At 42.2% G+C, this 15,535-nt stretch overlaps 1 protein-coding gene across 1 annotated transcript in view; it reads left to right on the top strand.

Annotated features, from left to right (window-relative positions):
- The first annotated feature begins 1,650 nt into the window (after positions 1 to 1,650).
- Positions 1,651 to 15,535, top strand: part of Katna1 (katanin catalytic subunit A1) — a 33,742-nt gene continuing 19,857 nt past the window's right edge. Inside the window, exons 1-4 of the mRNA XM_036169018.1 lie at positions 1,651 to 1,818; positions 10,766 to 10,940; positions 13,295 to 13,452; positions 15,200 to 15,380. Coding sequence (XP_036024911.1) covers positions 10,779 to 10,940; positions 13,295 to 13,452; positions 15,200 to 15,380 — 501 coding nt within the window. The 5' untranslated portion in view covers positions 1,651 to 1,818; positions 10,766 to 10,778. The remainder of the gene's footprint in view (positions 1,819 to 10,765; positions 10,941 to 13,294; positions 13,453 to 15,199; positions 15,381 to 15,535) is intronic.

Raw genomic sequence — 15,535 nt, 5'->3', positions numbered from 1 at the left:
TGATGCCTGGTGTCTTGTGAGGTCAGAAGAGGGTGATCGATTCCCTGGGACTGGAGTCACAGATGGTTTCTGGCCATCATGGGAGTGCTGGGAATTAATCCCCTGTAAGAGCAACAAGTGCTCTTCACTGCTGAGCTGTCTATCTGTTGTAGAACATTATTTTAAAGGCATGTTCCTTTTGTTTATGCTCTGGAACATTTGTTTAATGATGGTAAGATTTTTTTACTAAATAAAATTCACCTGCAGTCAGTCAGGAGTCAGCAACTAGCTGACAGGAAGTGGTAGGGAGGAGCCTGTTGGAAAAGAGTTTATAAGGAGGGGTGAGGAGGCGCAGGAAGGCTTTTTGGAGGGCTAGAGCAAGGAGAGGAGGGGAGCTACTTACTATTCAGCTCCCGAAGAGCAGAATTCCACCTTTACCTTTGGAATCTTGAGTTCTTTAGAGGGACAGAGGTTTAGTTAAGTTCCTTTAGTAGTTTTGCAAGAGTTGGAGCCTGAGGGAACAGAATTCCCTCCAGCTATGGCCCTTTTGGCCTAACCGCTGCTGGTAGCGGCAGAGTTGAAGGTGCTGATTCAGACAGCCGTGGCTTAAAAGGCAGCAACAAATAAATAAAAGGGCAAAATCTATCTGTCCAGGAAACATTGTTTTGGTGGCCATTGTAAAGTCACTGGCAAGCATTGTGTTTGGCAGGTAGTAGTTGCTCAATAAAATATTTGTTGACCTAGAAACTGGGGATACAGCTCAGCTGGTAGTTTGTCTACCATGTGCAAAGCCCTGGGTTTGACTTGAGGACCATAAACCACAGAGCTGGGGGCCCACTTTGTAACCCACGGAGGTGGGAACAAGAGGATCACAAGTTTAAAGTCAAAAATATATTTGTATTTATTGGCTAATGGATGTATTTTTCCCGAATTGTTTTTGTCTTTGTTAGTTTATTGAAACTTTTTTTTTTAAGTGTCATGATTAGCTAGCCCTGGCTGGTCTGGAACACTAGGATTTAAAGAAAGGCATGTACCACAACTCCTGGCCCTTGGCTGGAATGTTTTACTGTTACAAAGTGCGTTATATGTACCCCTAAAGGGAAATATATCCATGTTTCTTTCTGCCTATAGCACTGTCCAGTATGTATCTGCAAATCGTGAAACATAACTTTATTTGTATGTTTATATTAAAACGGTAGCCCCCTAAAAAAAAAAAATCAAGGAAATAAATTTCCACCCATAGCATGTCTTGAGAACATTCGTGTTACACCGTTACATGGATCCCAGCCTACATATTCTAAGTACCGGGTTCTAAAGCAAGACTTGTCATAAGCGAATGGCTTGACCCATTGACACTCACCTGTAAGAGAGCGGCTGACTGCCTAACCTCTGAGCAGCTTGGTGAAAGTCGGCGCCGCGGAGGCGGTGGGAAGGAACCCTTGGGGAGAGATACTAAGGTCCACAAGGTAGATACTGAAGTGGGCGAGGTCCTACCCAGCCCTTCGCCACGCCCACTCCTCCTCCCTGGCGGCGGCGCACGGACTGCGCAGACGCACCCAGCGCTCGGCCACGCCCCTCTCGGGGTCCGCCTGCGCGCGCACGCCCGTCGAGCCCTCACTTCCGGGGCGTGGCCCCGCGGGTGCGGGACTGACCTGGGCGCTCTGGCGCTGAAAGTGTTGACCCTCCGCCCCTGACTTTAAATTGGCCGCGAGCACGAACTGCGGTGCCCGCGGGCCTCGGCCCCGTGCGGCTCCCGGAGCGAGCGCGACGCTGCGGCGGCTCGGGCGTCGTTCCCCGCCTCGCGGCCGGCAGCGTGTCCCGGAGCTTCGGCCGCACCAGGTGAGTGCTGGGGCCCGCAGTGCGCCCGGTCCGCCCCAGGAGCCTTGTGATGCCACCTCAGGCCCTTGTCCGTACCGACGCCACCCGATCCGGGAGCGCGTTTGAAGGTTTCTCGCTCCCCACGCCGAAACCTCCGCCCTGTAAAATCTCCAAAGCTGGGACGTTGGGATTCACCTTCTTTTCGTGCCATTTGTTTGTTCTGTTGGGTGTTGTGGTGCTCCTTGGGGGTTTGTTTGCTTTTGTTCTGTTTCTCCTTTGTGTTTGTCTTTAGTTTTAAAGTGTATTGCTAGTCTGTATGTATGGTGTAGATGTGGGCTCGCGAGAGGAGGTCCGAGGACAGCCTGAGGAGTCGGTTCCCTCCATCCACCTCTACAGGGGTCCCAGAGTTGAACTCCGGTCGCCAGGCATGCTGGGCAAACCTTTTCCTTTTCCAGCTGGGCTAACTCACCGGTTTTGTTGTTGTTGTTATTTGTTTTTTGTTGAGGTGTGATACCTAAACAAAGATCTTTCTTTTACTTATTATTTTTTTATTTGGAGACAGAGTTTGTCTCTGTAGCACCTGGCAGTCCTAGAACTCTGTAAACCAGACTAGTTTTGAACTCACACATCCACCTCCTTCTGCCTCCTAGTGCTGGGATTAAAAATGTGCGCCACCACACCAGGCGTGAAGTTAGTTATTTCTTATTTTAGATCCCCTTCTCACGAGGTGGTGGCCTTTTTGGTTTTCCATTAAGTATGTGACTGCCAAGTTGCATACAAACATAGACTTATTGCCAGTCCTTATTTATTTTGAGACAGTGTCTCTTGTAGCCAAAACTGATACTCTACGCATCTGCCTTGTACTGGGATTACAGGCAGCTTGACCATGCCCAATTCAAGCCTTTATTTAGTAATCATTAGTACTTTTTTATTAACTCCCAACAGAACAGTGATGCCCTTTCTTCTTGAAAATACCCATTTGTGTCTTCCATTTATTTCCTGCTTGATATTGATAATTGATATTGCAGAATGTGTGTGCACTTAGCAGGTGTCAAGAAACATTCTTGTCATGTTACTAAAGGCCTAAATGCCTCAATATCCTGTTGTCTTTTCTGAAGCAGATGGTTTAGTAATTAGTAAGTTTTCATACCAAGAAATAGGAGCAAAACTGCCTCCTACCGACACTGGCAACTTGTGATCTGTATCATACTTAAAAAAAAAGTCAGCGTTGATCAACTTTCAATCTTCAAAGACCACAAAAAGCTATGTGACCCTTTGTGGCATTTATTATCCAAGAATGCTGTTAGACATGTGTGTGTCTGTGTGTGTGTGTGTGTGTGTGTGTGTAAATCTTCACAGTATTCTATATCTGATTTTGAAACTGGTACCAAAATTCTGATAAATATTAAGGAAGGGTTAGAGAATCTTATTGAATTTACTGTACTGTATTTCTGTTTGATACAGCATATTTTTTGTTTTGTTTTTCTACTTGACTGAAAAAAAGTTAGCATGTCAAATCAGTATGATCCATGTAGATGATATGCTGAAGGTATTTTGTTTGTGGTGTTTTTTTTTTTTTTTTTTTTTTTTAAGATTTATTTATTATGTATACAGTGTTCTGTCTGCACATATTCCCCACATGCCAGAAGAGGGCACCAGATCTCATTACAGATGGTTGTGAGCCACCATGTGGTTGCTGGGAATTGAACTCAGGACCTTTGGAAGAGCAAGCAGCGCTCTTAACCTCTGAGCCATCTCTCCAGCCCTGTAGTGTTTCTTGATAGGGCTTGACTGTTGCTTTTAAGTTACATTTTAGTTGTTACACTTACTAATTACACTTTGTTCAAGATGAACTGAAAGTACCAATACCTGTAGAGTAGATTTTTTTTTTTTTTGTCTGAAGAGGCTCGTCTTTTATTTTAGTAATGATAACTTTATTATGTTTGAGTAGTTATCATATGATTATAAAGGCTAAAAAGAACGCAACAACTATGCCATGCTTTAATTGTTCTTCAGGGTCTGTCAGTTTTTGTGCTTATTCATGGTCATTAAGTGACTATGTAAATTATCATGTAGTTATTTTCATGTTCCAGAGGTAAACTTCCTGGAATTGCTTGTCTGCTTGTAGCACCTTTGAAAGTACTTTGTCAGGCAAGCTTTACAACCTGAGTTCAAAGCCTGGAACCAGCTAAGGGTAAAAGGAGAGAATTGCCTCCAAGGTTGTCCTCTGAGCTACACACACACACACACACACACACACACACACACACACACACACACAAAGTTACTCACATGGTTTATTCAAATGCCTTCAGAGGTTGAGATAAGGTTTTTGATTAATTTGTTTCTTTTTTAATTATGTGTAAAAGTGTGTGTGTCATGTGAGTACAGGTGCCTGAGAAATCGAGAAGAAGGTATCAGATCCCTTGGAGCTGGAGTTACAGGCAGTTACTCGGTCACTTTTTTCTTTTGAATATTTTTTTATTCTTTAAAAGTCTAATATATTTATACAATGTATTTTGGTCATACCCATCCAGCACTACCTCAACTTCCCCTGGTGCCCCCATCTCCCCAACTTCAGATCCTCAGTTGTTTTTATTAATGACAGTTCTTGGGCAGCCATCCACTGCCAACAGCTAACTCCTCATGATGCAGAGGTAAACTTCCTGAAATTGCTTGTTTGTCTCTAGCACCTTTGAGGATGCTTTGCCAGGCAAATCTGACAACCTGGGTTCAAATCCTGGAACCCAGCCAAGGGTGAAAAGAGAATCCACTCCACAAGGTTGTCCTCTGACCTCCACATATGTGTGTGGCACTCAGTTTTTTATGCTAGTTTTTGTTTATTTTTGAAAGAGGATTTATTGCTAGTATTTGTTGGTTTTTGTGTGTATATTTGAAGCAGGCGATCATATCGTACAGGCTGGCTCTGTAGCCAGAGATGACCTCTCTATTCACTACTGCAGCTATTCAGTCTACTTTGTCTTTATCTTCAAAGAAATTCCTTACAGCCTGGTGCTCCTGAAATAAAATGTTTCCTGAATGATTGACCTATGTCCGTTACAGTAAAGATGGCAGTTCTCAGAAGAGCCCAGGATAACATACCTTTAAAAATTAAATGGCTGCATGCTGCTGGTTGACTAGATCTTAGCGCCCAGTGTTTGGATTTGTTGCCTCTTCTGTAGTTCTTTAGTTGCTGTTTTTTTCCTTTCTTTCTTTCCTTTTTTTCCCTAATCGTACAAGTAGGGGGTATGGGGGTGGGGGGGGAGGATGAGATAGTACTTTATCTCTTTTTGGAGGAACTCAGATATTAAGTTTGCTAAAAACAGCACTAAGGTTTTTTTTATGTAATTAAATTTATGCTTCAATTAAAATTTCCTGTTTTGTTCAATTGGAATAAGTGACATTGGCTCAGTTATACTCAAGTCTCATAAACAAAACGGAGCATGTTGGGTAATTAAAGGAAGGGCTTAGGGGAGAGGAAGCAGCAGATTGTCTAACAACTAAGATTCTGAATCTTGAGGCAACATTTTTTTGAACCAGTAGGTAGTGTTTACAATTAATAGTAACTATTTAATTAAAATGTTGTCTGTCTATTAGCTTTTTTCCCTCTACATAGACTTCTCCTCAAATACTGCCAGGTACTATGCTAGATAAGCCCAGTTTCTGTTCTCCTACAGTGGAATCTCAGCAGTGATAAGGGAAGTTGAAGAATTTCATAAATACAAGTGTTAATATTCTGGCTTAGGGGGCTGGAGAGATGACTCAGTGGTTAAGAGCACTGACTGCTCTTCCAGAGGACCTGGGTTAGTTCAATTCCCAGCACCCATATGGCAGCTCACAACTGTCTCTAACTCCAATTCCAAGGGGATCTGACGTCCTCACACAGACATACACGTAGGCAAAACACTAATGCACATAAAAAAATTACTGAAAAATGGTCTGGCTTAGACATTGCTGCAGTAATAGAAAGTGGTGATTTTTGTCTGACATTTAGTGAAATAAGGGTGCTTTGGCAGTATGTATGTAAAAATTGTTTTCTTTGATAGCCAAGGACTTTGCATATTATCTGTTAATGTGGCCTTGGGTTGACTTTCTATTGTCTGTTAGAAAATATCAAGCTGGGCATGGCAACTCACACCTGTAATCTCAGCATTTGAGAGGCTGAACAAGAGAACTAATGTGGGTTCTAGGCCAACCTGAGCTAGTGTGAAACCCAGCCACTCCCTCTCCCTTAGGAAAAGAAAGAAAAATAGTTGGCTTGAAAGGAATTTCATCTGACTAGAGAAATTCAAAACCGTAGAAGGTGAAGAAGCCTAAGAGTAACTGAGCTTTAAGCCCTGAACCATGATCTCCCCCTCCCCGAATAGAGACTTAGCCAAGGCCATAGGGATCAGCTGCACACTTCCAGAGCAGGCCAGGTTCCTCTCTTCTGATGCTGCTGCCCAGACTAGGCATCACTGTAGGGCAAAGATGGTTTCAGAGCAGAAATAATCGTGCAGCAATCAATTTTGCCTGGAGAGATGGCTACTCTTCCAGAGGACCCAAGGTTCAATTTCCCGCACCCACATGGCTGCTTATAAGCATCTGCATCTTCAGTGTCAGGGACTGTCATGCCTTCCTCTACCCTCCTCTGTGGGCATTGCATGCACATGGTGCACATACATTCAGGCAAAACACCCAAATGCATAAAATAAAAATTCAAAAAAATGAATCAAATAGTAGTCCCAGCTTGGTGGGTTGAACTGAGGGTCAAGGAATGTGAGTCTTGGGGATCAGAAGCTAGACCAAGGGAAAAGGGCTTTGTAGTTAAGACAACACTAGTGGCAGTCATCATATTCAAAGGTATTTTGAAGTCTTTGTGCCAAGCATGTCCTGGGTGCTGAGGGTCCAGGAGATAACAAAGGTGGAGTCTCTGCTATGGAGTTGTCGTAAGGTGAAATGTCAGTGGTTACCACTTCCAGCAGTCATTATTTATGTTGTGGGATTTTTTTTTCTTTTTCTTTTGGACCTTAGATGCTGGGTCTTGAGTTAACTGATTAGGTGGCCTAACCTCAATTCAAACTTACATTGTTATGTACTCATAAGTTACTGCATAGCTTAGTATTACAACACACACTTGCCTCAAGTTACTCTGGGTCAGGAATGTGTGGCTTTGTGGATGCCCTGATTCAGTATTCCACCAAGCTGTAATGAAGATGTCATCCAGGACTGCATCATCCCAAGACAACCAAAGGAGGATTCAAGCTAATTCATGTGGTTGTTAACCGGATTCAGGGCCTTGTGGGTTCTTAGTGTGAGATCCTCAGTCCATCACTAATTGCTGCTCTGGGACCTCCCTCATTCTTTGTGGTGTGAGTCTCTTCACAGAGGACCTTGCCCCAAAATTAATAGCTGGTTTTCCTTTGTGTAGATAAGCAAGAGACAGTGAGTAGGATGGAAGCCACAGTTTAATTCCAGGATGCATCATTTTGTTTACTTAAGAGCACAAACCTAAGATCTCATGTCACCTAGGCTGGCTTCAAGCTCAGTATACAACTGAGAATGGCTTTGACCTTCCACGTGCTAGGATCACAGGTGTGTGCCCCCCCCCCCCACCTGATTCTTCGATTCACATTTCTCCCCTCACCTTCTTCAGATTGGTACATTCCATATACATTCTTAGTTATGCATGTATATTTTTAAATGAATGTTTATGCTGCTATGCAGCATAGGTAATTTTTACTTTAATCAAATGATATAAAATTAGACATTGTTCTATGTCTAAGATTTTTTTGTTTCCCAGCCCTTTATTTTTGATGATCTATTCATGTTGCTGTTTATAAAGTTGTTCATTGCTCCCATATACTATATATTTACTATGTTCTTTACCACAGTTTCCTAACAGAACAGATTGTCTCCAACTTTTTTTATAGTGTTTTATATTTGAATATATGAATTATATATAATATGGGTTGACATTTTCATATATACACATAATATATTTTGATTATGTTCTCCCTGCCTCCCAATTTCTTGATAATTTAAATAGTTCTATCATTAACATCCAGAACCAAGTCCCTTTATGAATCTTTGTGAGGCTTTCTGTGGAGTCTTTTATAACATTCTACACAGGGCCGTTACACATTATACATACAAAAGATATCCCTAAGTATTACCTGACTGTTCTCTAAAATGAGTATGCAACTTTATTCTCACAAATTGTGAGGGCTCATCTCTCCTCAAAGCTATACTCGTGTTTAGTGTTATTGAACCTGCTTTTTTGTTGTTTCTGTTTTTCTTTCTTCTTCTTCTTCTTCTTCTTCTTCTTCTTCTTCTTCTTCTTCTTCTTCTTCTTCTTCTTCTTTTTATTCTGAGACAGGGTTTCTCTGTGTAGTTTTGGTGCCTGTCCTGGATCTCTCTCTCTAGCCCTGGCTGGCCTCAAACTCACAGAGATCCACCTGGCTCTGCTTCCTGAGTGCGGGGATTAAAGGCGTGCACCACCAATGCCAGCTGTTTTTGTTATTCAAGACAGGTTTTTTTTTGTGGTGTAGCCCTGGCTGTCCTAGAACTCACTCTGTAGACCAGGCTGGCCTCAAATTTAGAGATCTGCCCCTCTTTGTCTCCTGAGTGCTGGGATTTTAGGCATGGGATACCACCCCCCAGCTTATGTTTTTAAAAAGATAAATTTATTTTTATCTATGTATATAGGTGTGTGCCTGTGTGAGTTTATATATACACTGCAGGCAAGTGTCCATGGAGCGAAGATTTTGGAATCCTGAACTGGAGTTAGAGGCAGTTGTGAGCCACCATGTGCAAGAGCAGTCAGTGTGCTTAACCACTGAGCCATGCTCTAACCCTGTAATTATCCATTACTGCCCAAGAGCTCCATTTGGATATTCTACTGATGTACATAAGAAGTCAAAAGTCATTTCCTTTTCCTCCTACTTCTCCCTCCTCTCAATTTTCCTCTTCTCCTTCTCGGTCACTTTTGTGTTTCCCCAAGCCTAAAGTGCCGACACTGTGGCATAGGGGATTCGCAAGCAGCCAGCTGTTCTTTCCCCACAGTGGTACAGACTTGCTTCTCTGTTCTTGTGGCCACTGCCCCCATCCAAATCAGTGCCCTCTCAGAACATGCAGATTCTTCCAGCGTTCATCCTCACTGTTTTCTGTACTTCACAGAATAGCGGTCATTGTCACCATTAACAAAGCCAACATTTATCAAGTGCCTACTTCTGATTTCATTATGTCCTAGCTGTATCTTACTAAATGAAGATAGTTTAGGTTCTCATGTGCAGAAACTTTTATTGAAGACATACTTTTCTGCTGAGTAATAAGACCAGCCATTCCAGGCTTCCAGCTCAGGATCCTCCTTGCTTTTGCCCCAAGTGCTGGAGTTAGAAGCCTGAGCTGTCATGCCTGGCACCGGGTTACTTATTTTTATTTACTTACTTCGTCCTGGGGATTGAGTGCAGCACCTCTTGCATGCTAGCCAAGTGTTCCACCACTGAGCTATATCCCCACCACCCACTTCCTTTTTACAATGTTTACTCAGAGCCATGGTCTGACTGAGCTGATCAGGCTGACTTTGAACTTGCTGTGTATCCCAGGCTGGCTTCAGATCTGTGATGCTGCTGCTTCAGCTTCCAAATAACTAGGATTACAGGCATCCACCACTGCACCTGCCTAGTTACTTATTTTTTTAAGTTAGTTTTGTAACTCTTGAAAGTAGTTCCTACCCCAGTTAAAAATTTAACATTTGAAACTTGGAACAAATAAGGATTTAACCAAGATGGCAGAATTAGAATTCTAAACAAAAAGCTGGGTAGTGGTGGCGCACACTTTTAATCCCAGCACTCAGGAGGCAGAGGCAGGCAGATCTCTGTGAGTTTGAGTCCAGCCTGGTCTACAGAGCAAGTTCCAGGGAAGGCGCAAAGCTACACAGAGAAACCCTGTCTCGAAAAACAAACAACAACAACAACAAAAAAACATGTGTCATGCGCTGAAGATACAACTCTACACGTTTCACATGTGTATCTTGCTCTCAGAGAACTTAGTCTAGTAGAGATAAATGTAGAGTAACTAGATAGCTGTCATGAGATGAAAATTCCAGTAAAATGCTAGAGGACCTACATGGGTGAACATTGATTTTGAGCTAAGGTAGACAACCTGAGAGGTAATGTCTGAGCTAGCCTTTGTGATGGTCTTAGCTGTGGGGACTGAATCATGCATGTTGGTATATACGTGTGAGTTTTGTTTTGATGGTACTGTATTTGAAGCCAAGGCCTTTCTTACGTGTGCTTTACATCTAAGCTCTATCCCCAGTCCAAGTTGTTTTGTTTGTTTTGTTGTTTGTGTGTCTGTGCGGCACTGAGCATTGAACCAAGGGCCTTATGCATGCTAGGTCAGCAGTCTAAACTATTATCTCCAAGTCCCAAGATGTGTCTGTAAGGATGGAAACTGTAGGAGTCAATGTGGAGATGATGTCACGCGTATTATCGTAAACTTAATTTTTAGAATTATTTGTTCAGACTGGAGAGATAGCTCAGTGGTTAAGAGCACTGGCTGTTTTTCTGGAGGACCTAGATTCATTTCTTAGCACCCATACTGCCTCTAACTCCGTCTTCTGGCCTCTGCACACACTGCATGCATATGGTTTATAGACACGCATACAGACAGAATACTCATACATTAAATGAATTATTAAATGAATTATTAAAGTTTGTTATTTTGTCGGAGTTGGGGCGTGTGTGCATTGTTGTGTGTGAATGTGCAGATGGACATCAGCACAGCTTTGTGGACTTGGTTTCCTTGTTTCCCCTTTATTTGGGTTCACTGGATTAAGGCTGGGTGGGTCATCTACTGAGTGGTCTCACTGGTCCTGTTGTAAACTTCCTGAGTAAAGGAGTCCTGGGAAGTATGTTTTTAAGAAACTTTGTACTTATTTTTAAGAGATGTATAACATGAAAATGTTTCTTGTTTCTTTTCTTAGCTTACTTGTGAGCATGAGTCTTCTCATGATTAGTGAGAATGTAAAATTGGCTCGTGAATATGCATTGCTGGGCAACTATGACTCTGCAATGGTCTATTATCAGGGAGTTCTTGACCAAATGAACAAGTATCTGTACTCAGTCAAAGATACATACCTCCAGCAGAAATGGCAACAGGTAAGAATCATGGCTGCTGTGCTTAATGCTCAGAAAATTTAGGTTGATTTTCAGTCCTGTACATACATCAGAGAGTATAGGTTTTTTGGAGAAAGGTTTCTTTGTGTAGCCTTGGATGTCCTAGAACTAGCTCTGTAGACCAGGCTAGAGCCGAACTCTCAGCTGTTCTAAAGTATATGTTGGTGTTCTGAGTAAGTAGGCTCTAATGCCAGTGAACCAAGGGCAAGCAGGCCAAGAGCAAAAGCCTTTCTTCCTGTCCTTCATATAGGCTGCAACGAGAATGTACGGCCCAGATTTAGGGTGGGTTTTCTCACCTCAAATAATCCAGTTACCTAAAAACCCCCAACAGGTGTGCCCAGTGACTTGGGTTTTAGTTAACTCCAGATGTAGTCAAGTTGACAACCAAGAACAGCCCTCACTGTGAGCAACAGCTCTTTTACCATCAACAGTGTTAGGACCTCTGCCTCATTATTCCAATTATTGTAATTCATCATAGTTTGTAAGTGGTAGTCTTCTTTTCTTCCTTTTTGTTTTTTCTTTTCTTTTTTTGTTTGTTTGTTGTTTGTTTGTCTTTTGAGACAGGGTCTTACTCTGTGGCCCTGGCTGTCCTGGAATTTGCTGTGTGGGCTATGATGGCCTCATACTCAATCCTCCTGTCTCAACTTGCCCATTCCTAGGATTAATGGAGTGCACCACTATACCCAAGCCCTGCAGTTGATTTTATAATGACATTGCTGTAATTGCAAATGGTAGCAAATTCTTGGAGAACCTTATTTTCTATAAAACTTTACGAAGCTGATTTATTTGAATCCTGTTTAAGGAATTCTAGACACTGAGGATGGAAGAAAATATAGTTGGAAATTATGGAACTCATAAAATCTAGTCCAGGGCAGCATATACCAAAGTTTTAACTGTCATAACAGAACATTACAGAAATTAGTGGTCCTTTGAACTGAATTTGTTGTGAAATGTTACTTCTTGGCTGCTGTTTAAATATGGTACCACATTTCTCTGTAACACTTGGAGAGAAGTAGCCTTTTTTGTAAAAGAACTTTTCCTTAAATCTGACTGTCCATATTTATGTTAAGAGGGGAACACACTTTAAACATATATAAATCAAGCCTTTAATCCCAGCACTTGGGAGGCAGAGGCAGGCAGATCTCTGTGAGTTTGAGACCAGCCTGGTCTACAGAGTGAGTCCCAGTACAGCCAGGGCTGTTTTACAGAGAAACCCTGTCTCGAAAAACAGAAAACACCTACCCCCCGAAAAAAATACATATCACTTTAATGTATGGTTCAGTATAAAGTTTTTCATACATTAAAAATACATTTTTAATACATTAAAATTTTATACTATTAACATCCAATAGTATTAAATACATTCAGAGTGTTGTATGACTATTACCCCATATAATGGAAGTTGATCGTGGTTTTAAAAGTTAACTAAGCCTAATATAGTGATGCACACCTGCGATCCCAGCATGTTGGAGGCTCAGGCAGGAGGATTGTGAGTTTGAGGCCACTGTACAATACTAATGGAACCTTGTTTAAAAATCAAAATCAGTTGCTGGGCGGGGGTGGTGCAGGCTTTTAATCCCAGCACTGGGGAGGCAGAGGCCAGCCTCATCTACAGAGTGAGTTCCAGGACACCCAGAACTGTTATATAGAGAAACCTTGTCTTGGAAAACCAACAAAACAAAACACCAAAATGGGTTAATTAAATAGCATAAAGCCATCAAAGGGCAACTTGCAAAAGTTTTGTTTTTGTCAAACTTGAAAGTTGCAGCTAACCTTTCAGTTGTTATACAGTCTGAATAAGAATTATGTGGGTATCAATTTAATTAGCCAGGATTTTTTTTTTTTAATGTGGAGCTGAGGATCAAACCCATGGCCTTGTGCTTGCTAGGCAAGTGCTCTACCACTGAGCTAAGTCCCCAGCCCTTAGGGGTTATTTTTATTTTATGTGTGTAAGTGTTTTGCCTGCATGTATGGCAGTTGCCAAGGTGAATTCATTGCTCCTGGAGGCCAGAAGGGGACATCAGATCCCTTGGAACTGGAGTTAGATATGGCTGTGAGCTGCCATGTGGATTCTGAGAATCAAACCCAGATCCCCTGGAAGAGCAGCCTCTTACCCTCTGAGACACTTCTCCAGCCCCTCTGCTACCATTTTTAATCATTCTTTGAGTTAGTTTTGCAATTGAAACAGAAAATTAATTGTAATTTTGTAAAGATGTTTGATGTAGTTTGCTTGCTATCATATCAAAGTGGAGGCTACTAAATTTAGTTTGGGCAGGGATTTCTTAAAGACATTTTATTTAAGTCATATTCTAAGTTATATTCTTCTTTGAAACCAGGTTTGGCAGGAGATAAATGTGGAAGCTAAGCATGTTAAGGATATCATGAAAACACTCGAGAGCTTTAAACTGGACAGCACTCCTTTAAAAGCTGCTCAGCACGAGCTTCCGGCTTCTGAAGGAGAAGTGTGGTCCTTGCCTGTACCTGTTGAACGAAGGTAAGTGGAGACTTTTTCACAAGACTAGCCCAGAAGCCGATAGCCTTAGTCTTGGTCCATATCTAGGAGATGGACTGGGTTGCTGGGAGACAGGGATGTGGGGGAAGTTTGTACTGAAATATCCTTTTAGAATTGTCAAATGTGTATCATGTTTAGGTGGAAATTAGTCAGAACAAGGGGTGCATGGGCTGAAAGTAGCTGACTCAGCTTATATACTGGGGACATCTGGGAAGGGAAATCTTTCCCACTCTTGTAGCTGCTGAAAAAAGTCTGTAACTCAGATTTTCATGTGAATTGAGGGATTCAGCCTGGCAGGCTTTTGAGTCTGCTTGGCTCGCTTTGGCATCTACCCCCAGCTTTCTACTACCAGCAGACAGCAAATGAAAATCAATAATGTGCCATGTGGTGGGGGTGTCGCACGTCTGTAATCCCAGCACTTGGGTGGCAGAGGCAGGCAGATCTCGTGAATTTAAGGCCAGCCTGGTCTATAGAATGAGTTCCAAGACAGCCAGGGCTACACAGAGAAACTCTGTCTTGAAAACAACAAAAAACAAACAAACAAGTAAACAAGTAAACAACTGAGGTGCATTGATTTTAGGTAACATGGTTTCTTTGTGTTGAAGTTTACCCTAAGGCACTTAAGAATAAGGCCTTTTCCTTCTGTTCTTTTTGGTTTTTGTATGTTTTTATTCATCCACATAAATCAAGGAGCCACTAAATATGGAGGTCTAAATTCTGCCACTGAAATAAAAATGAAACAAGGGAGTTATAGATGAGCATGAGGCACCTTCCATGAGTTTTTGTAATTTCCACCGGTATTTATTTTTATTTACCTGTTTTATATGTGTGACTGCTTTGTAGGTATGTGTATGTGTATACCACCTGTGTGCCTGGTGCCTGCAGAGGCTAGAAGCGGGCATTGGATCCTGGAACCAGAGTCACAGGCAGTGATGAGCTGCTGTGTGTATCCTGGGAACTGAGAATCCAGGTCCTCAACAAGAGCTGCAACTGTTCTTAATTGCTAAGCCCTCTCTGCAACCATACCTTTCTCTCCCCTCTCTCTCTCTCTCTCTCTCTCTCTCTCTCATTTTTACTTTCTTTTTCTTTTTTTTTTGGACAGGGTCTCACTCTGTAGCCCTGACCTTGGACTTGCTATGTATGTCTGGCCTCTAACTCAGAGGTCCATATGCCTCTGTCTTTCAAATGCTGGGATTAAAGGGCTTGCACCACTATATCTAACTTTCATCCTAGTCCTTTAGAATGAAGACATTATTAAAACCTTTAGCTAACCAACAAGAATTATAATGTATTCTGAGTAAAAAAATCACACTGAATTGCATGTGCCGTTGTGGCATGTGCAGTTGTGGGCAGAAGGAATCTTAGCATTTGCGCTGCATGTTGGTTCTTCAGATGAAACACTGTTCTCTGATAATTACTCTTTTTTCATTTTCCAGCAATCAGGCTTAATTTTTTTTTATCCTCTTTGTGGTACAGTAATGTCTTAAGTATAAGTGACTTTTACTTCCTTGTTTCTAAAATATGACGGTACTGCATTCCTGTCATTGGCCATAGCAGCCATGTCAGATTTAAATTGTAGATCCTGGGTTTCAGCATCCTAAAGTTTGTTATCCCCTTATGTTTTCAGTTTCTGTGTTGACTTCCTTAGTTCTCTTCATCAGCTGAGTGTGTGCCCTGCTCCCTTAGGAACTGAGGAAAACTGTGGTTTTCATGACCTTGTGTTGTTTAGACCCTCACCAGGACCTCGGAAACGCCAGTCTACTCAGTACAATGACCCTAAGCCACAAAGTAACCGCCCAGGCACAGTCATCAGAGCGCATCGTCCATCTGCACAGAATCTTCACAATGACAGGGGGAAAGCTGTTCGTAGTCGTGATAAGAAAGAACAGAATAAAGGAAGAGAGGAAAAGGTAAATGGTACACCCTTCAAAGGTGAAAGGTGGAGCTGATTAAGGTGCTGCTCTTCCTAAGGTGATTCCCAGTACCTCCATCAGGGAGCTCACAGCCTCCTGTAATACCCCAACTCCAGGGAATCCCACACCCTCTTCTGGGCTCTGCACGAAGC

Source organism: Onychomys torridus, chromosome 19, assembly GCF_903995425.1.
Source record: "Onychomys torridus chromosome 19, mOncTor1.1, whole genome shotgun sequence".
NCBI classification, from domain to species: domain Eukaryota; kingdom Metazoa; phylum Chordata; class Mammalia; order Rodentia; family Cricetidae; genus Onychomys; species Onychomys torridus.
This window is presented reverse-complemented; position numbering and strand designations above follow the sequence as displayed.